At 39.2% G+C, this 23,612-nt stretch overlaps 1 protein-coding gene across 1 annotated transcript in view; it reads left to right on the forward strand.

Annotated features, from left to right (window-relative positions):
* Positions 1 to 199: 199 nt before the first annotated feature.
* DCDC2 (doublecortin domain containing 2) overlaps positions 200 to 23,612 on the forward strand; it is a 32,709-nt gene continuing 9,296 nt past the window's right edge. Inside the window, exons 1-3 of the mRNA XM_009706318.1 lie at positions 200 to 492; positions 5,100 to 5,151; positions 7,362 to 7,371. Coding sequence (XP_009704620.1) covers positions 200 to 492; positions 5,100 to 5,151; positions 7,362 to 7,371 — 355 coding nt within the window. The remainder of the gene's footprint in view (positions 493 to 5,099; positions 5,152 to 7,361; positions 7,372 to 23,612) is intronic.

Raw genomic sequence — 23,612 nt, forward strand, 5'->3', positions numbered from 1 at the left:
GCAACACTGGGCTCCCTCCTCTGCCTCCCTGGAGGTGGGCCCTGGTGCCCAGGCCTCTTGCGTGGGTGTGGGCGCTTCACCCCTGGCAGGGAGTTGTGAGGGTGGAGGTGAGAGGGGTGCTCAGGCAGGAACCCTCTCCTGAGTGAACAGGTGCAGGCGGGGCGGCTTGGGCGGCACAGGAGGTCCGAAGCCACCCAAAATGACTAGTCCTGGCACGAAGGGGTCGTGGCTCTCGCAGCCGATGGTGAAGAGCGTGCTGGTGTATCGCAACGGGGACCCTTTCTTCCCAGGGCGCCGTATTGTCATCCATGAGAAGAAAGTGTCCAACTTCGAGGTATTCCTGAAAGAAGTGACAGGCGGGGTGAAGGCACCCTTTGGAGCTGTGCGTAACATCTATACCCCCCGGGGTGGGCATCGTGTCCGGCAGCTGGATGAGCTTCAGAGTGGAGAGCAGTATGTGGCTGGTGGCAGGGAAGCCTTCAAGAAACTCAAGTGAGTGGCTAAAAAGTAATGTAAGATTTATATGGAACTTGACTATCAGCATTTGGGGTTGGCACTATGGCAATACTTCAGAGGACACCCCAACCCCCCCCAACCCCTTTTATTAGGCATTGTGGAAAGAGGGCTTAAAGCCTGTGACCCAAGGCAAAAAGAAATGTACTTGTAACAGATAAAACTGCAAAAGAGCTTTAAAGGTGAGCCATGGAAAGGCTGCTGTTACCACCAGTCATGTAGTGCCATCTCCTTGACATGATGGTAGAAAAGGAGAAGCAGCTCTTTAACCCGAAGGATGTGCGGCAATGGCATGTTGTTGTGATGTGTGCGCTTAACTGAGGGGTGAGCGTCAGTGTTCATGCTCAGTGCTAACAGGGAGAAAGCTGTAGAAAGATGGAGTGCTGACAGCCCTGCTGTGAAGTTGATGAGCCTGGGAATTTATTTCCCAACACTTCCTTTCTTGCTTATGTTTTAAAAGTCTGAAATACTCTACCCAGCTATTCATCTCTCCATCACTTCTGTTCATTTTGGGTAGGTATATAGCCTTTTTATGATCAGAGTAGTTGAGTCCCTCCTGTTATTTAAGAGATGACTGTTTGCTTTATTTTCCCTGCCTGCACACGAAGAATTAAGCTGACAGTTTCTCTGTTTTCTAGTGAGTGATGAGAGAATATCATGGAGGAGATCTGGGCTTTTAGGTGTGCTTCCTGGGTGGCTCTGCATGTGGTTGGTAATGGTTCTTAATTCTGGCAGTGAAACTCATGGCCTCAGTGGCCTAATTATATGTTTTGTTCAGTGTTTGTGGGCATTTTTCATACAGATGAATTAAAAAAAAATAAATCTCAAAATTAACAGTCCCTTCTGAAGGTGGTTAAGAATTTATATGCTAAACTATCAGCTGTACAGGACCTCACTCATCTTGGTTTTGTAGAGATGAGGACACTACATTTTTCAGGAGAGGTTGTTATGTTTCAGGACGAAACTCTCTGTGTAACGGACAGGATCTCTATCGGCACCCTTACCGTTTTTGTCACTGGCTGCTCCTGAAGATTTATTGAAGCTTCTTGCGCTTCAGTGGCAAAGCTAGAGAGAAAGATGTATGACAGGCTAAATATAAGCCCCTTTCCCTCAGTACTCCCTTCCATGTTAAATGTAGTGCTCAACTCTCAGGAAAGATCTACTGAATCTTTTTGCTATTAAATCCTGTGATTCTGTGGATGGCTTAAAGTTGTTAGTTGTCAGCACATCATGTTTCACCTCCCTAAATGTGTTTTATGTTCCACAGACAGGCTAAAAGTAAGTAAGTGTTTGGCATTAGCATGCACTGTGTAGAGAGAATTGGGCACTCTGGATTTATTTTGGGTGGGAAAAAGCATTTCTTTTTGTCATTCTGTGTTTTATGGTCAGAGTTTTATAGTGAGAGCTTTTCAGACTTTATGGTTGCAACATGCAACAAGATACCTAAGTATTTAAGGTCAACGAAGAGAATACTTTAAGAAAAGCTAACCTAAAGGACTTGGTAAAAGCAGGCTGGTTTATATATCCCTTGATAGTATGCCATAGTCCTGTGCTGTATGGAGGATAAACGGGATGACTTGAGATCTTTTCCATTTCTGCGTTCAGAGTTGGAGATCTTCACTATTAGTATTTATTCGTATAGTGCTGTAAATGTTAGCAGTGCTTTTACAACCATTGTTTGAAACAGGCTGAAGGGCTTCATATTGATCTTGTTCTTTACTGGGTTGTAGACAGAATGATAATTAGGAGGACATCTTGGCCAAAAAAGTCAGAGGAGAGGAGGAGTTAATTGAAAGGTACAGTTCTCTGAAAGGAATTGAAGGAATTAAAGAAAAGAGCATGTGTTTGTGTATGTGTCACAGGCAAAGATAAAGCAGTTGCAGCTGTGGGAGACCAAAGCATCTGCCCTAAAGGATCAAAGTCTGGTCTGATAGCAGCAAGAAGTTTGTACATTTTTTTACATTATTTTTGCAATGATTCTTGTTGAAGACATTCATTGCTGTGATAGACCATGCAGGGCTGAACTTTGAAATGAAACCTTGTGGCACTGATGTGTGGGAGCATAATTTCCATTACGGAGAGAGTGTCCAAAGAGAAGTAGAAGCTGAAAGTGTCATTGCTCCACTTCAAGCAGTAGAGTTGTTTCTTCTCAGATGCCTTATACTGAGAACTGAATCTTTTTGTTCTCTGTCTGCAGTGAAATCTAGACTAAATTGCACTCACCTTTAGCATGTGAACCTCTGTCATTCCAAGCCCTGAATCTTAACATCTTGAGATAGACACCTCTGAGGGTATATAGTTGATATAAACTGCTGATATGTTTCATTTTTTAAACAAAAATAATCAGCTTTTAAAAATTATGCTTTTAGAAATATAGGTAGAAATTTTCTTTAAAGGAAGAATTATTAGCCAATGTTGGGAATTTTCATAACCTATAACAAGTTTCTCAGCTTGTTTTGTCATTTACAGGTGTGCTAGGTGAATACAGGCTTTTTTGGTGTATATGCAGTGCGGTGTTTTGGTAGATTGTAGTTGTTGCAGTGGTGAGTGAGAATGTACGTTCAAGCCTGCACCCCTGTGGGGTTCTTCCCTGACTCTCAGCTTCCTGAAAGAAAACTGTCTACACTGGAGCTGGTTTCAAGTTTTAGTATTTTTTTTTTTTCAGCATGCTACTCTACCCTCCTTTGCCCATTTACTTGTATCTCTGCTCATTAATTAATGGTACTTTGTCCTCTCTCCAGCAGTGTCTGTTTAAACAGCACTGGGGTTTCATCACTGGCTTGGATAGTCATTGAGTGAAAGTATTTCTGCTTTCTTAGCAAGTGGGAATACTTTTCTAAAGTTTTGGTCTGGGATTATTTTGAATGCCGTTATCCCAAGAAAAACCTTTGAGCCTCTTTAGACTCTTTCAGATTTGTAGATCCCTGAAGTTTGACAAATGAATGCCCAGAACTCTGCGTGGTGAATTTAAGCCTGTGATTATATATTTGCTTTTCTTTGTCACGTTTCTTAGTTCTCCTCGAAGTAATTTACAGATACCTAGAAAATAAGAACCACAGTTATCAGCTGTTATAGGCTGTTGGAACTATTTTGTCTGAAGCATTTATTTCTTTTCAGCCTTGTAGGCTTTAAGACTTCTTTTTTTGTGATCTCAAGAGAACTCCTTTTTTACATGGAGAAGCTTGCAACAGTTGTTTTTGTTTGTTTTTAAACAGAAGACTTGGACACTTTGTTTTTAAACATTTTCCTACATTGCTACATTTACCTTTTCCAAAGCACTGGCATGCCCTTTCAAGCATTGCCTGGAAGCCTTGCTGTGTCTTACTGCACCCACACACTGAAGACTTGAAATCCTTGTGATCATTCTGTGGTACCTTGATAAACGATGATTGAAAGATGTTGTTTCATTCTCTCTCTTTTTTTTTTTTTTTCCCCCCTTGCTTCTACACCTTCATTCAGGTCCCATGAATTCTCAACTTGAGCCAGGCAGGAAAGTTTCCTCTGGCAAACAAATCTTATCCTAGTCATTAACTACAGAGCATGACATTGCTGGAGAATAAGGAGAACCTTTAAGAAATGCCCATCACCTAACATTAGGTTAGATGCTCCCAGCATCTTGGCAGAAGGTGCTGAAAGGTGCTGCTGTACTGAGTTATAACTGCCCGTGAAGGTATCTCTTCCTACAGCACTGAGAACTAGAGACATCTTGCGATACCGGCAGGTACTGAGAGTTACATGCGTGAGAAGAACTGCTGTCATGGCTCTCAGAGTGCTGACAAGGGAAAGGAGTTAGCGTAGTCTGGGTGCCTGGACAGTTGCCTGTTTGCCAGTGTATGGGTTACTCATGCTTGAAGACTTATTTAATTCTCTTTTTTTGGAAAGGCAACATACAGCTAATCCATTACTCTGTCTTTTAACTAACACTTTTGTGTTAATGCAATGTTTTTGTGGGAATATGTACTCTGATGGACAGCAGTATTGTTCAAATAGATGTATTTTGTTTTCTTGTCCAGTTCAGGCTTGTATTTTATCTATTCATAAAATAATTATGAAAATGCTATTGGTTGTCACAACCACGAGAAATCAGGATATACAGTGTTCAGATGTGTCCAGGTCCTGTTGAAACACAAATGGTGTAAATCCTTTTAAACTTTAGCTGATGCCCTGAGTTATACTTGGGTAGGGAGGAAAGCTTTACATCTATCAGAGACTTACTGTGAGAAACTAAGAGGCAAGATGATGACTTTGAAAACTCTGGTAAGTTGATGTTGTGCTGAGATTTGTGGATCCACCTCACAGTAGTATGTGAGCTTCTTTCTGATGAGGGAGTTATTGATGGTCTGTTCTAATCACCAGTGACTTGAAGATAGATGGTTGATTCTCTTGTGTCTTTTGTATTAGCCCAGAGGGCTAGCCTGCAGATTTATATTAACAGTCCTTCATTAAAATCTTGAATGAGTTATTTTTGATGTTATTTTGAGGCATGATAAATTTTAAAAGCTTCATGTATGAAAAAAGTGTAGAAATATTTGTATTGTATAAGTTAGATGCTTCTGTAAGTAATCAAAACTGTTTTCCTTCCACAGCTATTTGGATATCGGAGAAACAAAGAAAAAACCTGCCGAAGTCAATAACGAGGTAGGATGTCTGAAATATTTAAGAAGTAAACCTGCAGCTAATGTTAGTGACATGCCTGCATTTATGCCTGATTCTTTAATATATATTTATTATGTTTAATCATAATACAATTATCTGCCATTCTGAACATATTATTTCGGTGATTATTACTCTGATTGCTCAGAGCATGATGCGCTGATTGTCTTCTGCTCAGCTTTCTGAATTGCCACATCCAGTTAAAAACTTTCAGTAAAGAAAATCTCCTGTTATCTTCATTGGATCTGATCATAAACCTCAGGGAGCTTTTTCTTCATGCAGAGAAGATGGTGGGAAGGACAATTTGGGGAGTTTGGGACCAGCGAATTTTCTTCAAAACTTGGTATTTTCTCTGGAGAAAGGACATTTTTGTTTGAATAAATCACACTTAGTTTAATTGCTTTTCCCGGTCACTGCCAGTGTCAGTTGTAAACTTCTAAGTAGTTCTAGTCCACAGTTCTCCAGCCTCATCTATTTCTCTTGAACAGTGCTACACTATAGCCTGAGGAGATAACTGCAGGCTTCAGAAAACACTGTACGTGGATTTTTGTGAGATGCGTGGCTCTGCATTATTTTTACTGTTTTATTGTGTATGGAGATAGCAATAGTTCTCAACAAACATTTGAATTACAGCTTCTGCCTGACAAGAAGCATCAGCTTACTTGTTTTTCAATTTCATTTGCCTTGTGCTCTCATGCCACATTTCCAGCAATTTAATGGGTTTTGTAGCAGGTGTCTTCAGACAGTAGGACACCTTGTACTAGAAGACTCTCAAAATTGAAGCCTTAGTGCCCTAATGACATTTACTGTGATACTCAGATACTTCTTATTCAGAGGTAATGAAATACAACACCTGCGTTTTATAATTGATGATAGCTTTGTAACCTGTATTTTTTTTCTTTCAAATGAGCACAATTGACAGGAAGATCAAATTGAAGTCGGAGATTTGATATACTACTGCAAGTACCATATAAATTTACTTTAGGTTGGATTTTTTCCCAGTTTATTTATACAATTGACCAGAATGTTGTAGAGATAGATTTGTTGGTTTTGTGTAGCCATTTATTCTCCCTGTTGTTTGGGTCTTTTCTCACAAAGGAAAGATAACAATTTTAAAAGATAGGAAAAGTCAATTAAACACTGATGAGGCAGCAGGGTTATACTCTGTCGCTGATGTGTATATAAAACTGAGCAACACAATTCACATATATACTATCTAAGCATTCCCATGTCTTTTATTCATAAATTCAATTCTCGACCTCCAGCACTTTCTTATTCCAGTCCCGAGTCTCCCCTGATCAAGTTCTGTGAATCTTGCTGAAACTAGTTACTTGCAGCGTGCACAGGCAGAGAATCAAGGAATTCATCTCACTTTTAATTGTCATCTAAGTAAGAGATTATAGTTTTGGAAGGGAAGGTAGAATGTTTGTACAGCAGCAGTATTGCACTTACCTGAACCTTCAACACATAAAACACAGTTCTGAAACAAAAACCTCACCTTTGGATGTATGACCAGTCTTTACTATTTTTTCTGAATACCTGAATGTGTGGATAGCACCATATTTTATGATAAACCAGTATCTGGGTGAAAAAGAAAATTATTCCTACATATCCAGGACAAGAAAAAGAACTTGAGGAAATTGCTTCTAATTATCTCTGAAAATGCAGTGGTTTGCATTCACTGTTGTGTGTGACTTCCATTAATAGTGTAAGGTGTGACTAATTCCGTGTGCCCTTTGCTGAGAAGGTAGTTGTCTTTATGGAAGACTCTTAACCAAATCTCCCGATACTGCCAGTTATCAGGACAACCACAGGCTTGCTAGTTTTAAGGCTAATTTTAAGGCTGATTATTTTGCTGCATATCCTTAGAAGTTTCTCGATATAATAGAAATTCTGTGCAGTTGGAGAAGTAGTTGTAGAAGTTGTGGGGTTTTTACTTACAGTTGCATGTTTGGTAAGACAGGCTTCTATTATTTCTTCTGGAATCAGTGCTTCTTGTGTATTATCTTAACACTTTTAGCCATCTCTCAGGGCTTTGAAGTAAACCAGTATAAATGGTCCATTATCTCAGCTTGCTTTCTTCCTATTTGATTTACGTTTGCAATCTCCACAGTCTCTGTGGAGAGCTTAACTCTGCATGTTGAGTTTAACTTCATGTGATTGATTTATTTGGGGAAAGGAGTCATAAAAATGAGATGAAACCTAGTAATAGTCCACACATTTTTATCTGGGCTTATGAGTAACACAGTTGTTTTCATGCCCTAATCATTTAGTCCTATGAATGAACTTTCAGGGGACTAGTAACAGAAGTTTTAATGCCTAAATATATTTATGTTAAAACGATGTAAGAAAGCAAGTTCTGTTTTTACTTTTTCCAGGCATTCACTTAGAAATCAAAAACCTAGATGTGTTTTAGGACCAGGAGGGGGAGCAGTATTCTCTTTGATTCTGCCGTGTTTATATCGGCAAACAAAAAATAACATGTTTTTCCATGGAGCCTTGTAGCAGTTTTTGATGCTAGCCCACAAAGATATTTTACTTTCATAAGGCATTATTTTAGATTGAATTTCAGGAATAAAATCCTCCCTGTTTGTTTCATTAGAAGAAGAAAAAAAAAATCAGTGTATGTGTGAATGACAACATTACTAAAGAAATTTCTGGCTCAGTCCTGCAAGTACAGCAAGGTATAATTTGTGAATCGTCTCAATGACTTCAGTAGAAAGGTTACCATGGAGTTATGGATGTACAGAGAAATTTGTAAGTCAGGTCTGAGTTTCTAGTATTCTGGTGGGCTAGGGTGGGGGCAAGAGGAAAGAAATTAATAAAGTTATTTAGGTGATTATTTGGCTTACTGTGGCCTTGTGGGCTCCTCGCAGATCAAGGATCAGTGTGCTAGGTGTTGAATGAAAGGCTCACTGATGGCCTCACAGATGTTAACTCCAGGTTAACGTTAGGGTGTGTTTTCTGACTGATCTTTGTCAGGGCAATTTCTGCTCTCCTTGTGCTGATGCTGAACTATTGACCTGCTCTCCTTCATTAGCTCCAGCTCTTTTTGCCTTCCTTCCCGCCTTCCTTCCTGCCTTCCTTCCCTCCTTCTCCTCCCCTAAACCTCCAAATATTTTTAGAACATGATATAGTTTGTCAGGGCTTCCACATTAATGCTGAAGACACCAGCCCATTTTCATGACCTCAGTAGTGCTGCTGTTCGGCGGAGCCTGGAGACAGCAAAGACTGTTCTTTAAGCATCTCCTGGGGATTCTCTCCCACCTTTTTCTCACCTCGCAGCTGGCTTTGCTCTGACCATAGCCTCAAGAGTGAATAATCACAGCAATAAATGGCCTTATGCCACAGTACTGCATGCGGGTGGTGCGTTCAGAATTGGTGCGGGATTTTTTTATTGCCCGTGGAAGGAGATGGTCTTGGAACTATTAGAGCTGGCTTGACCTAGACCAACTTTTAGAAGCACTTTGATGCTGGCCTGATGGTGATGACAGTTTTTCTGTACCTGCGTAGTGCCATATATCAAGGATCTGAAAGCTTTAAAAAGCTTTCAGAAATAGTATTTGAGAAATTCAGTGATTAAGGATGATACTACTGTGCTTAGGTACAAGGGTATCAGTTCTGGTTGTATGAAGTCCATTTAATTTGGCATTTCCTACTTTAAGAGTGTTTCTCAGTGCAGGTTTTTCTCCAGTAAAACAATTACAAATGTCTATTTCTGATTCTCGTTAGTGAGGAGGGAAGCAAAAGGAAGAAAACTTTATGCAGCAGCTGCACCTTGTGTGTTTGTATGCAGCTGTGGGTTTCCTTTAGTGTTAGTTAAGCTGCTGAATGTTTGACATCTGCTTTTGGGAGTACTTTAATGTTGTTCTTTGAAGGCAGCATCTCAATTACTTTAAATTTGCATATAACTAGAAAATGTGTGTCAAACTAGAATTAAACAAGAAAAAATTCATGTTCAAGATATGGTGTAAATACAGTGACCTACATTCAGAAAGAAGAATAGATGGTAAGTATAAAGCATTAATTTCTTACTAAATTCTCTTCTGACTTTTCTCGTGGAGTGACAAGACAGAATAAGTAGTCCATCAGAAATAGCTTGATCTTCTTTAGTGAAATCTGTGAATCTGATTTTGTAAGGAAGGTGTTCTGGGGCAGAGGGAGGAAGCCAAAAAAAAAAAAACCAACAAGGAAAGTTCTCCACCTCATAGTTTCTGAGAACTCATCTAATGAAATCCTTTAGCATCCATTCTTGTAAGGTGCGGAGATTTAACATTTGGGAACAAGTTCTGTCCCTGACGAGAGCAGTATTATTTCTCTCTGTTGTGTCCTGGTTCATTTTTAGCTGGAGCTTCTCAAATGCCCTGGTCCTGTTGGCCCGTAAGTTGCACCTTGCCTTGCCTGACACATTTGGAGCTAATAAGGTTTACAACTAGCAAGTGCCTGTGTTCTTTCTGTCCCTTCTACAAGTGACAACAAGAACTCTGGGGAAGGTTTGGTCAAGAAGGTCTTAATGTCGATGTGTTGTTGCAACACAGCAATGAACCGACTATGTAATGGTGTGTAATTCATTAAACACTGTCCGTCTATTTAATGTGAGAAGTGGAACATGCAAATACATGTGATTGTCTGTAAGATGGGTCAGTGTTGGAATAGTTTGGGATGATACATTTTTTTCTGTCTAAACAGGTAGATTTATAGATGAGGGTCTATACCATCAAATTCCTTGTTATAATATCAGTAGCTGATTCCCCACAGGCCGTCTTTGGCGAAAGACGGATGAGATAGAAGGAGTTCATTACACATCCCCCATCAGTAGTGTCAGCATCCCGAAGCGCGTAAGCAGAGCAAAGCAGGAAAGTTTGTATTTCTGCTTTTTTCTAGTGTAACAACTGCACATAGCAGTTTAATTTTGAGAGCTTTTATTTTAAAAATAAGCATTGTTTTAAGAATAGTTGAAGTATGACAGTAAGAATAATGCTCTTAAAATCTTGGAAAATAACTGTAGTCTTGGTCTGTGAGGCCCAACCATCAATCAGAGTTGCGTCTTTTAAAAAAAATTATTTATAAAGCCTCTAGTCATTCTACTACTGATACAAATCAGGTTTCGAGGGGGTCTTCAATGAAATAATGTTATCTGTTAGTATTTCTGAGAGCAATGATAGATTTCTTTAATCCAGTGTCTAATTTCTTAAAAACTAGCTGTTTACCAGTCTAAGGCCTCCAAATGACTGCAATAAGTGGGCCAAATGCTCAGCTGTTGGAAAACAGCTTTTTTTTTTTTTACCAGTCTACCCCAGATATGGACTTGAACTTATAACCCTGTTCTTCTGGGTGAAGTATTGTGTATAGACCAGAGTCAGTACAGGATGATGAATGAGGGAGGGCCACTCTGACATCTTATTGCAGGATGATATAGTTTGTGCTGGAAGTGCATGAAAATGATACTGAACATTTATTGAATGTTTCTAAACAGCAGGAGTTCCAGTAGTGTCAGTTCATGTGATGTCTGTAGTTCAGTCATCATTGACTTCAGTAGACTTTGAGCCATGCCCAGGGACAGGAAAGAGATGGGATGCTGCTGGTGATGCAAAAATACCGGTGGTAGTTGTGGTACTTTAACAATCACTGGATTTCAAGGATAGTTAGATGCCTTGAAACCATTTTTTGCTTTTGGAAGCCTTCCTCAGAGTGTCGTACTTAGGCATGTAATAAAGGGAACAGTTCAAGAGAAAATTGATAACTGTGCAGAAGAAAGGAAGGAGTTTAGAATGGGAAAGACCTGCAAGATCCTTTTGACTTCAGAACATCAGTCTGCAATTTGTTTAGTTTCACATTAACATCCAATTTCAATTCCCTGGTTTCTGAGATAATCTCTATGCATAAACATTTGCGCAATTATCAAGCACATCCTCACAAGTTATCCCCTGCTGCATACTGCTAGAGCTGGTAAGATATTAAAGCCACATCTCTGTCTCTTCTCACTCCATCTGCTGTTATGTGTATTGCGCACTTCCTTGCCTGTTTGTACTTTGCTCTCCTTATCAATAGCAGTGCAGCAGTTTAGGAAAAGCCCCTTTGTTCTCATGCTGCTGTAACACCAGATCAGTGTGCCACTCGGCTGATTTTCCGAGCGCCACAAATTCACTTGACTAAGGGTGTGCGTGATGGTCAGGAGGGTGAGCTGCGGGTTATGAAGAGGGAGAAAGAAAAGATCAAAGCAGAGCTAAAGGTGGTGAGCAGCAGTGGTGAAGAGAGAGAGGCTGCCTGTATGAGCAAATTTGTACCTGGCTGAAGCATTTCACTGACATGGCAACACTCTTTAAAAAATGTTTATCCCAACACATAAGTGAGGACATGTCTCTTGTACTGTAGCATTGTGGTAGTTGTTCTGCCTGGAAGGCTGGAGCAAGTTTCCTAGGAAAAGTCTGATTTTTCAATTGCCATTTGATGACCTCTGCAACAAACTAATTTCCTAGAATTGTCACATCCCATCTTAGTTTAGACTTTTTGGGGAGAGAGCAGGGGTAGAGAGTAAGTGCAGATTTCTGCCTTCTCCCTCTTTCACCCAAGGACGGCAGTAAGGGTGAAAAGAAGACACTTGTCCCAAAAACATGGGAAAATTCTGTGTCAGTCTCAGCAGAAGGCAGACAGGCTCTTGGCTGTTTTAAATCCTCCGGCAGAGCCCTCATACTGTAATAATATGTCCCAAAAGTTTTAACAGTTATGTTACTGATAGAGAAAGCAGATTTCATCCTGACCCAAGCTAAAGCTTTGATACAAACTATTCCTCGGGTATGTTTCCAACTATCACTTCTTTTGGCAGCTGAGCGTCTTGTTTTGCAAGAGAGATCCCTTTTGTACTGAAGGTGATCTGCAGGTGCAAATACATTTTAAATGATGTGCTCGAGGAACCTAACAATTAATCTCTTGAGGAAGTATGGACCAACAGAGTTGCCATGTGTTTGTTATAAGCTTAATTGTTTGTAAAAGGTATTGAAGGTTATTTTCCAATTATAACGTGTAAAATATGGACGTTTATATTTCTCTAGGCACTATCTCTGACCTAGATGGTCTCTCCCTGTGCACTCAAAAAGATGAATTTTACTTGTCATTGGGGTTGGGTAAGCTGCTGAAGAATTAACTGAGCTTTTGTATTTGCAAATCCTGTAGGCAACTATTTGTTTTAAATTCTCTTTGTTTCACAAAAACGTACTCAGCTGAAACCTCCTTCTTTGACTTCTTATGACCAACAGTTTTTTGAACACACTGAAGTAAATGGACTTTGCAATGTGTTATTGTAAAAGCAAAGAATTGCAGGTGCCTAAGAAAAGCGGATGTATTTTGATATTGAAGAACCACTCTCTTGCAACTGAAAGAAGAAAGGAAGGTTATAGTGTCTGTATGAAACAGCATCTGTTATCAACAGCTCATAGTAGGCCTGCATTAAGCTGCTTTACTGACCATATAGATAGATTTGCCCTTGGTTGATAGCAGACAGATTTTCTTAGGTAGTAAAAACATTGAGTTTTTTTGTCTACACTTCACTTTTTCTCCTGGGCTTCTAGGACAAGGTGATTGTGTGGCAAGCACTGACACAAGTGTTTTTTGTGCTGCTCAAGATTCATTGTCATTTGTGTTCCACTTGGATTTTTTTACCAACTTATATTCTAGAAAAGCATTTATAAAGTTATTTAAGAAAACTCTACTTATATGTCTTATTGTACATAAGGCACATCAAGAGTTAGCTCTATACTATAGAGAGATAAGGATGATGTAGACTCCTTTCCTTAGGTTCAGCACTGTTTTCTATGATGTTTAAGCAGTGAAAACATCCTGGTCCACAATTTTATAATATTTACCCACTTATGGTGTGTTTATAACATTATTACCCATCAACTAGGAACTGCTACTGTGCAGTAAATATGAAACCAGACATTTTAAGAACTGGTTGGTTGTAGGCCAAGCATGTGGCTGGTTGAGGAAGGGTGACTTTACCCAATTCTTTGAGTGGTGGGTTCATTTGGGAGTGCTGTCATTTAGCATTACAAACAGCTCTGATCATTACAGTGATGCGTGTCAGGGGCCCTGGTGCGAGGGATGCGCTAGGGACTCTCTGCCTGCCACCGACCAGGTCTTGTCCTACCTTTTCAGCTCCAGGTTCTTCCCATGCTCAGCCTGGGTACCCTTCTGCAGTTCTGTTGCCTCACATGTAGTAGTTGTGTCCTGGTCACATCTTTCCAGTGATTCATCACTTTTTTTTTCACTGTCTTACATAAATGTATTTTATTGTTCCATAACTTTATTTCATTTGCAGCTTCTTCTTTTATCAGGTGGTTTAGGTGTGGTCATATTGGAGGAGTATTTATAGAATGGAATAATCAATATTTTTATTAATGATTCTTTGGAGGATTAGTAAAGATTCCTCAAAGCTTTCATAGGTGTATGACCTGAATATTTGTATCTGCATGCAACCCCAGAACATCTCTCTCTAGTGAAAACACTTGATGATTACAAGGATTTAAATGAGTGTTTGAACATTTTGAAACTTTTTAATTTCTTTTTCCGATCTAGTGCCTGTCAGTCCTCACATTGGTCACACGCTGGATGACACAGACATGTGCTAGGACAAGGAGTAGAGCGCATTTGCTTGTAGTGAACTTCATAGAGTGTGTCTGTTCCTGTGATGAAGTGTGACTGGCAGAACGTGCCTTCTACTGGTGGTCTCCAGCTGCAGCACATCAGCTTAGTACCAGTCCTGCTATGGGGCCTTGTGGTCCAGACATATTTAATGGGCAGATCACAGCTCAGGTCAGTTGACCACTGTGTTCTTGGTGAGCTCCTGGGACAGGAAAGGTTCCCTGGCTGTTCAATGCTGACAGAAGAGGTGAGCACCATGACAGGGGCATGTGAGGTGGAAAATCCAATGTTTGAGACTTGGTAGATCTGAACTTACCATCAGAATTTTCCAAAAGCATCTCAGATGTTGCTATAAAACTATTTGGAGAGCTGCCATTTCTGTTTCCCTCTGTTCCTCCATATTTTAAAATTTAGTTCTTTTAGTATCATTTATGACGATTGTTTCTTCTGCATCCTTTAAGTGCATCTTTGTTGCTAGATGGTGGAGTTGCCACTCATCTGTCGGTAGTGATATGATTGGATTAATTTGTAAAAATTGAATTTTGGAAATTTATAATATTTTCTTGATGTCACAAATTATTTTGGTATATTTATGCTGGATATACCTCGTCCCTAACATACTTGCATATTTTTTCCAAGTACATTCTCATGAAAATTCTCAGTATTTATAGCTATTGTTTATTTCAAACCTAGCATTTATCATAGCTGATAAATAATGTGCATGTCTGATCATAAGAAAAAACTTGTCATTTTTGAATGAGTGGACTCTTGATTCACTTTTCCCTGTCATTTGGAAATGGTTCATTGATATTTTCTCTGCACAGGAGATAGTTTTGCGAGAGTAAGAAAGTGCCTGAACAGATATTAGAACTAATCTCAGTATGTGGAAATTACAGCCATTTGATGCCAAAACAATCTATCTTCACAGGATATTCTTTTCGTATTCTTTCCTAAGAATTAGAAAGAAACAAACATGATTTGTGCTACCCAAAATACTTGTATGTCTGGAAACAAACTGTGTATAAAGGCTACTTCATATTCCTGTGCCAATATGCAAAACTGAACCCTCTTGCTACTCTGTATCTGACCAGTTTGATTTCTTCTACTGCTGGTGTCACAGACTGAATAAGGAATTTCTCATTTTCTCATGCTGAATTAATTAGGAATTCTACTGTAGGTGTAGTTTAGGGAATAAGACTTTCAAAATGCAAAGATTAAAAAAATGTGTTATACATCTTTAATCTCCTCAGCAACATCTTTAATAGTTAAATTTTATATGTCATTGTTTGGTATTTAGTATCTTGGTAACATAATTAGTGCAAGACGACATACCAAACAGATACTCTTCCTGAGTGTTCGTAATCTAATATCAGGAGGAGTCAGAGAAGAACTGACCAGACATCCAGTTATAACGTAAGCTGTGTCCATTTTTCTAATTAGGCCTATGAATTCATAAAATTTCTCTTTATATAGATCTGTATACCTGAATTGTGCAATTTTGAGTATTTTAATTAACAGCTTGCTTACAGAGACATTTAGGGGATTTGGGGGCAATAGGAAAACTTGTAGAGGCTTTGTTTCATGCCACTGGAGAATTTAATGGTCTATATTGAGTTTGATATGAAACTTGAATGTTGGTCTCTTCCTTGATTAACGTGTCTGCCTTGTCCTGTAGGGTAACGGCTCTGTCTGGTCTGTGAGGAGGTTGGGAGGAAGGGAAGAGATGCCAGTACTGAAGCTTTTAATAAGGCATGTTGGTCTCATTAAAAACTTGTTGCTGCGTACTGAATTGATTCACTGGAAACCTTTGATTAAAAATTATTCAGAAAATTATTTTTTGCTTTTTGTTCTTCAGCTGTTACTCTTCATAAGCTCAGGCTCTTCTGATCAGAGACTTCCTTTTGGTTTAAATGAGCTTTAAGGAATTTGGGGAAAATACACAAATTGTGAGAGGCAAAAATGGTCAGAATTGGCAGTCTTATGTCAGAAATGAGTATCAAGATTTATTTTGCTTGAATAAAATCTGCATTATTGATGCCATTGTTGTAAGAAGTTTAGGGTATAGCATCATGCAACTTGAAGAAGAAATGGGAGCTATTGTTGGGATCCAGAAGCAACACAGGTGTGATCTGTTTTGGAGCACTGCATAGGTTAAGTGCCTGGGCAGATAAGGCCATGCCATTGTCTGATTTATCCCAGCTGAAGATCTGGTCCCTAGTCCAATGCCCCAAAACTATGACAGATCCCAAGTGAAACATTTTTCTTTCCAGGGCTCAGCTAGATGGGGTGAGACTTACTCCCAGATGCACAGGCGATATGAACTTCATTTCACTTATCATGGCTGAAAAGGAAGGTGATTTACCTTGGAGGTGAACAGAGTGGCTTTAAACACTTTGGGAATTCTGTAGGAGCTTTGAGCTCTAGAAGGCTCCCTGAATCAGTACATGACCGTTCATTCTGGCATAGTTCATTTCTGGCTCATCTATGCTTTATGTGGGGTAAGAAGTTTGTGTACTGCTGTGGTGTTGTGACCTATTTACGTAAGCATGGAAATAGACTCGGTTAATAGCAGTTTGAATGGTGCTTTGTATCCACACCAGTAGAAAGGCTAGTGGTCTCTTGCTCAAGGCTGTTTTGTACTATCCAGTGTACCATCTAGCAATGCAAAGTAGCCAGGGAAACATAGATTATCCAGGTTAATTACTGTATAGGATTACTGAAATGGTTTTGTACTGACCAAACACCTCAGTGAGTTTGAGTCTGCATCTTTCATCAAAGTGTATAAAAATGCCCATTTAAAAAAAGTCATGTTTCTATGAAATAGATAAGATGTTTCCTATGCTGTAATAGCTTCAGAAAACTTATCGTTCTAATTTGCTTTTGATACCTGAACCTTGAACATTCCTTGCTTTCACATCACAGGGTGGTCATGGTGTGTATAAATGGGGTTTTGGTTCTTTTGACCTCAGTTCTACCCTAGGGTAATGCAAATATTTGTTCTCAATTTTCCTGAGCACATTGATTAACAAACAGGCCATTGTAACAAACTGACAAAGCTATGGCTCATTGCATGAGCTGATAAATTTGGAATGTGGCATTGTGTTGAAATATTTAAAACTTCAAAAGGTTAGTTATAAAGAGACATGAGTAATGAGTGAGATGTTCGTAGCACCCAAGACTTTGTTAAATCAGCAATAAGAAAGGCTGGCTCTTAAACCTGTATGTATCAGACCAGCACAGAGCATCTGGTTCAGGGAGGCTGTGTTTTTTGACTGTTGTTTTGCTGCCGTCTAGTATGGCTTTATAAATACGTGTAAACCTGTAAATCTTGCAATTGTTCAGTTGTCCTCTTTGATAGGAAGCACTTCTGGTAAGAAAAGGAAATAAATCAGATAGTCGTACCATTTCTTAGCTGTGGATAATTAGCCTGTGTCTTCATGGCAGCCTGTGAAAGTGCTGCCAGACCTCTGTTCTTAGCATGTCTGTAATTATTTAATATACACTGGAGGGAAAAGAAAAGCTAAGAATGGCATGTTTCTATTTGAAACTATTCTCAAGTGCATAAAAGTCACCATTTTAGAAACTAAATATGCAGCATGGTATGTTCAGAGGACAATTAAAATGCTATTTAATGAACTGTATACTTTTCTGATATACAAGGATTGATTCTCTGAAGTGTCAAACGCCTCTTGCAGGTCAACAGGAGGTTGAGTAGTTTGCTGGATCTGTCCCACTTTCCAGTCTATGTTTGAATTAAAAGTGTGAAAAGTATAATGTAGCATTCATAGAAACAAACGTTTTATGCATGGGGATCAGCAGATAGGTTCACACCAAGCAAAACAAATACACATCATTTTGCTACATCTTCATTCTAGGGATTATATTTTTTACCTTTTGCTGGTTAACACATTTCTGAAGAAAGAAGTGAAAACCATTCTTTTTTATCTGTGTATTTCAAACTGATGTGTACGTTTCTCAGAGTCCATGAAGCGCCTTTCTCAATGATGATTTCTCTGTAATGCCATATATGTAATGTTCTTTTCCCAATGTAACACTTTTTTGAGTTAGAAGCATTGCACGAGCAAGCCCATCTGTAGTGTTCTAAAAAGGAGTAACATGTTTTTAGTTGATCTTCAATCTTTCTTGTGGTCAGCTGAACATAAACATAATAGAAACTTTTGTAAGAAAATTATATTAAATTGGTGTATCTATGTATGCATACACACACATTCTATACATGTATACACAGGTGGATATGCACACACTAATTCAATATGTTTTTATACAAAAACTATTTTTCATATGTGTACATATGATACACCTGAGGTAATGGTTTGGCTGCTGATCATTTTGTTTTGCTTTTTTGCCAACAGTCAACAGTGGAAGATGTAAGTACCTAAAGCAGATTGTGCAATGTATTGTATGTGTTTGCTGAGTGTTTTGTCTGTGTGTGTTAAATTTTGTGAATATTTAGTATGTTTTTTTAACATAAAGGAAAAATGTATAGAATGTTTTTATAAAGCAACTATGAAAGTGTGGATTTTTTTACCATGTTTCAGTCAGATGCTGATCTGCATCTTGGCTTTGTATTTTCAAAGGGATGTTAGGAGGCACTCAGCTGCAGCTAACGTCCAGCAACACAAATTCAACCAGAGTGAATTATGACTGAAGATGGAAGCTGGGCTCTAAGAGACTCTCTGTAGAGTGTATTCTGAAATTCGAGGGTTTACAGAGATCTCAAACACTGTAGCTTGATTCCCACTCCCAGAACCTAGCCTGTGTTGAGTTTAGCTGCTTTGTTTTTCCCAGACTCTGCAAGGTGCTTTGCAAAGTTATTTAAGAGGCGGTAACTCCTTTCTGAAGCCAGAAAGATCCCTGTTGCTGTTGGTGTAAGAGGCACTGTGGGAAATAACAAATTCTTTGTAGAATAGAAAGGTTAAAATAATGGGAATTTTAAGTGTCTGTGATCCCATGCTGTATTTCCAACTGCATTTGGCTCTTGTTGCCTTGCAAACTCTGATTTGATTGATTGCCTGCAGCTTACTGAAAGTTCCCTCTGAGTTTCAACTGATCCTTTGAATCCTTTCTCCTTCCTCCCCTAAATACTTTGTGTTGCTGCTGTATGTTGTCATGTAATACCTCAGATGAGTATCTCATCACAAATTACGAAATGTTGGCAATGTTTGTTAGTAGGATATGGAAGCTGCTCTTGCATGGGTCTTTTCAAACAAACTGAAAATATACGAAATTTAAAGATAAAATCATAATGGAACCAGACTATTGATTAATGTAAATCTGCTCTACAGTTGCTGATGCAAATGGGAAAGTGCTGATTTACATCATCTGAGAATGTGGCTGCTGAAATTAAAAGAAAATAAAGGGTTTAGGGGGCTAGTGATGCTAGTCTCTTAACGTAAGCACAGGCTTTCACCCAAGACCACATCATCGTTAATATGTAACTGTGCAGTGCCAGAAGGGTCAAGCTGTTCCAGACACTGCAATACTGTGGTACCTCCTACAAACAAAATAGAAGCAGAACCATGTATTCTTTAATTAAATCCTGCATCAGATCTTCCGCTGGGGTGGTTTGGCATAACTTCATATACTTCAAAGGAACTAGATTGATTTACGGTGACTGAGCACTTGGTCTTTTATTAATGTATACTTCTGTATGTTGAAATTATGTGGCTTGCATTTCAGAACCATAAATAGTTTAACATTGGTCAAACAGAAGTTGCTCTAGACTCTATGAGGTAGTAACTTGAAGACTGTGCCAAAAAAAAAAAAAAAAAAGAACAGGATAGTCAGGTTAATTAGAAGAACGGTGAATCGGGTGGGAGTTTTTTTTGCTTCTCTCCTCCCTCTCTCCTCTCCTCTATCCTCATCACAGTGCAGTGTAGATCTAGCCAACCTGTTTTTTAAAAAGGAGACTTCTGAGCAGGCTAGGGTTGCTTGTGCTGAGTTTTGGTGCTGATGTACTTGGAGAGCTTGATATCCTGTGCTGTAGCCAGAACATACATTGGGCATCTGTAAGAGTTATCTCTCGTGCATTGTGGAATACTATATTATACTATGTTGTGGTTGCTTGCATGTCTGCATGCTTCCCAGCTTCAAAATCAAAGGTGTTGCACACAGTTCATTTGCAGCACCTCTGTGAAGGCACTTCCCTCAGTTTAGGTTGTTTTTTTTTTTTCTGTAATTAATGTATTTATTTTCTCCTTTCCTCTCTCTCATTTGCAGTATCAGAGCATCCCTGCATCCTGGATGAATATAGAGAGTTTATCTTTCTTTTGGCCTCTGAAGCAGATCAGGTGTAAAATGTGCCTTCAGGAGGCAAGCAGTCCTGAAGACTTTAGTTATCCCTGCTCTTCCAGACAAACAATGATAGCCTAAACATCTGCCTAAGAGCATGTGAACCCCAAGAAAAGATGAAATATGCTTACCCCCGCTGTTCATTTCAGGTGTGGCAAGAGACTTTTCAGAGTTCTGTGCCACTGCAGTCCAGCATCTGCTTCATTTAGCCTGGGCGACTCTGTTCCAAGCTCCCAGGAACTGAGGTCTTGTCTATGCACTATGCTAAATACTTGTGAGTGTTTTAACAGTGTCATAGTCACCTTAGTGTTTCCATGCACTGATTTTTGTGGTGTTAAGTTAGCAAATTTACTATTGCGCTACCGTATTCTTTTCACCTGTAGGAGGTACATTTGAGTTAAACACACTTAGCAAAACAACACATGATTGTATTTTGTACTGGTTTAGGCCATGTTTAGGTAGAAAAGACAAATATTAAGTGTCTGCCCAAGCTGGGCCCATCTTACAGTCCCCTGCAGTTTACTTGTTTAACTTGTTAGGCCACAGAAGGCTGCTAGAAATAATGACTCTGAGAGAGTGGGTAACCCAAAAGACTGACTTGCAAGCTGATGCCACAGTATCTATTATTGATAGAAATACAATCCTTCAAATAATAAATGAGCTCTTAACATCTGTCGAGTTGCTTGTTTTCTCAAGAGCCCAGTGGTTGGGCTGCATGCAATAACATGATGGCCTTCTGAGGAGCCTACGTCAAAATTAATGGTTTCATCAGCTTGCAGGAACAACTAAATAATTGGGCACACCTGGGACTATCCTAAAGGGCTCCTTTATGCTTAGTGAATGCTTTCTGACTAGTTCCAGTAAAGTGTGGATCATTGAAACCTGAGTGTTGCAGACTGGATCAGAGCACTTAGTCTGATGGACTGTTTGGAGCGTGTGAGAACTTGAGCTTGGGTATCAACAGCATAAGTGAGCATCAGGAATGGATGAGGAATCAACTTTTAGCAAAAGCAATATAAGGCTTTACTAGTTATATATTGAATAGTTTATAGGGAATTTGCCTGGCAACCTAGCAGCTACGCAAAAAGGCGTAAGGGCAGCCAAAGTTAAGTCATTCCCATTTTATATGCAACCTGTATTTGGAGCCTAAATATTAAACCTTGATCCTATGGAAGTAAATCAGTATTGCCTCAGCCTTCAGCAGCATACTCTCTAGAAAGTTACCTTATTTTTTTCTGTATTCTGAAGCTCTCTATTAGATTACTCACATTAGGCAAATAACCCTTAATGGCTGAACAGCAGCAACACAGATGTTGCAGTTTAGGGTGTGTTTTCTTTTTCTTCCTAGAGATTCAGTAAATGTTCATCTCAAATTTTGGTGATGTGAACAACTGATTATGCTCTGAAAAATGTGCTTTAACTCTTTCTGCAAGAATGGCTGAGATCCTAAATTATTCGGCAATCTCCAAAAATTTCTTTGACTCCCCTAATGAGCTGTATGATAACACCCTTTTACTCTCTTTCCAAGCCTGTAGTAGTAGGTGTGAATCTTCCACCTGATTAAGAGCACACTGGAATTAACAGCAAGTCTGTGAATTCCAATTACCTTAGGAATTAAGGCACAGCTTATGTACAATCTAGTACAAAATTTCTCATTGTATAAGGCCGAGACAAACGTGTATCTACGAAATAAATCTTAAAGAGTAAATACGCTGCCTAGTAAATTGCTTGAGTAAAAGGAAGGTCCCCAGCCATTCCAGGAGCCTGCTTCCTAGTCTGATCCACAAGCATTGCTGGCACGATGCGGCAGAACATCTTTCTTGCTGTCTCTCCTCTTGTGGAAGTCTCTGGCCAAAATATTCCTTTGAGCTGAGCTTCAGATCACCGTGCCCCTACTGCTGATGATCATTTCTGTTTAGTCCCTTTGCTGTGCAAAGGCTAATTCTGCCTTCCTCTCTCCATGACCAGCGTAGGCTTTCACGTCCTCTGAGTCTCTCAGAATATGGAAGATTGGGAGGTCTACACACTCACAAGGGCCTTTGAGAAAGGTGAAAAGCTGAACTGAGTTGAATTCAGAATAGATACACTTCTTATTTAGCAGACATTGAGCACAGATTTTGTTCAATAGATTTACCTGTTGCTGTCTTTCACTTGAAGTGATTGTACATGAAGCAATGCCACTTTTGCTTTTGTTTTGTTGCTTGCTTTTTCCTGAAGAGAGATATCTTAGCTCCAGAATTTATATGCTTGGTGCAGAATTTACTGTGTGAGGTTCTTTATGTTATGCGGGAAGTCAGATTTGATTAATACTAATTTTTAGCCGGTTTGGAATATCTACTAGGTTAAGGACCTCTCCTGCTTTTTTCAGTATATACAAGAGAGAGATCTATAAAGCAGTCCTGTCAGCAGTAAATGAATTGGTGTGAAAATCCAAGCAAAAACTTAAAGCACTGAAGGACAGACCATTTTCCACAAATTAAATGAGAAGTATTTGTTAAGTTAGCACGGAGTGCGATGAAACTGCAACACATCATGTCATTAAACTGCCTTACATAGTTACTGGAACATTGCCAGTTTAAATAAACTTTGTATATCTATTTGAAAGCATGTCTCTGTGTATGCTTTAAGCTTTTATGGTCTTTTTAAGAAACTTGCCAAGTTGTTAATGCATGTACTATGACTTTTGAATGTTTGTTTGGGTTTGAGACCTTATTTTGACTTGCTAATTACGGAGAATTAAAAAAAAAAAAAATCTTCCTAATGATTTTGGAGTTTGGGTTTATCCTTTTTTTTTTTTTTTTCTAATTTGAAAGTGTGTTTGTAAATGCAATAGGGAATCCTAGCTAGGTGGTATTGCGTAACTTTCTGTTCAGTATAATGGCATTAACGTTGAGGCATCTGATTGATCTCAACGCAGTGTCTGTTCAAAAGAGTACGGGGAATAATGCTGAGAATTAAGTGGCCTAGGTTTCATTCTGAGAGCTGAACATCTGCAGTTCACCTCACTTGTGAGTCATTGCCCTAAAATGAACGTAAAAATTATAAATCACTGATGGATTTGGATGTAAAGACCTGTACAAGAGCAAAAGTACTTATTACCTAATAGCAGAGAGATCTAGAGATGGCATTTATTGTTAAAAAGAAAAGATGATTTAATTGCCTGAGCCGTGGTTATGAGCAGTAAAGACTAAGAAAGCAAGAACAGCATTTGGGACTGTTTCTTTGGGTCTCTAGGAACAACAGCTGAGAAGTCACCAAAGATGTCCATACAATTCTGACACCTCTCAATGGAAACCATATGTTGTGCCGTGCTGCACTGTGATATCCTATGCTGTGGTTGTAATTCAACATGTATATAAACCTGCAGCAGTAATTATGTATGCTCTGTAGAAGGTGAAGGTGGAATGGAGTAAAATGCATGTTTTAAAAACAGGAACTTCTTTCTGCAGACACGCTGTCCACCTTGCTGGTGGTGGTCAGGGCAAACTCTTTCC

This window comes from Cariama cristata, unplaced genomic scaffold (assembly GCF_000690535.1).
Source record: "Cariama cristata isolate BGI_N322 unplaced genomic scaffold, ASM69053v1 scaffold34108, whole genome shotgun sequence".
NCBI classification, from domain to species: domain Eukaryota; kingdom Metazoa; phylum Chordata; class Aves; order Cariamiformes; family Cariamidae; genus Cariama; species Cariama cristata.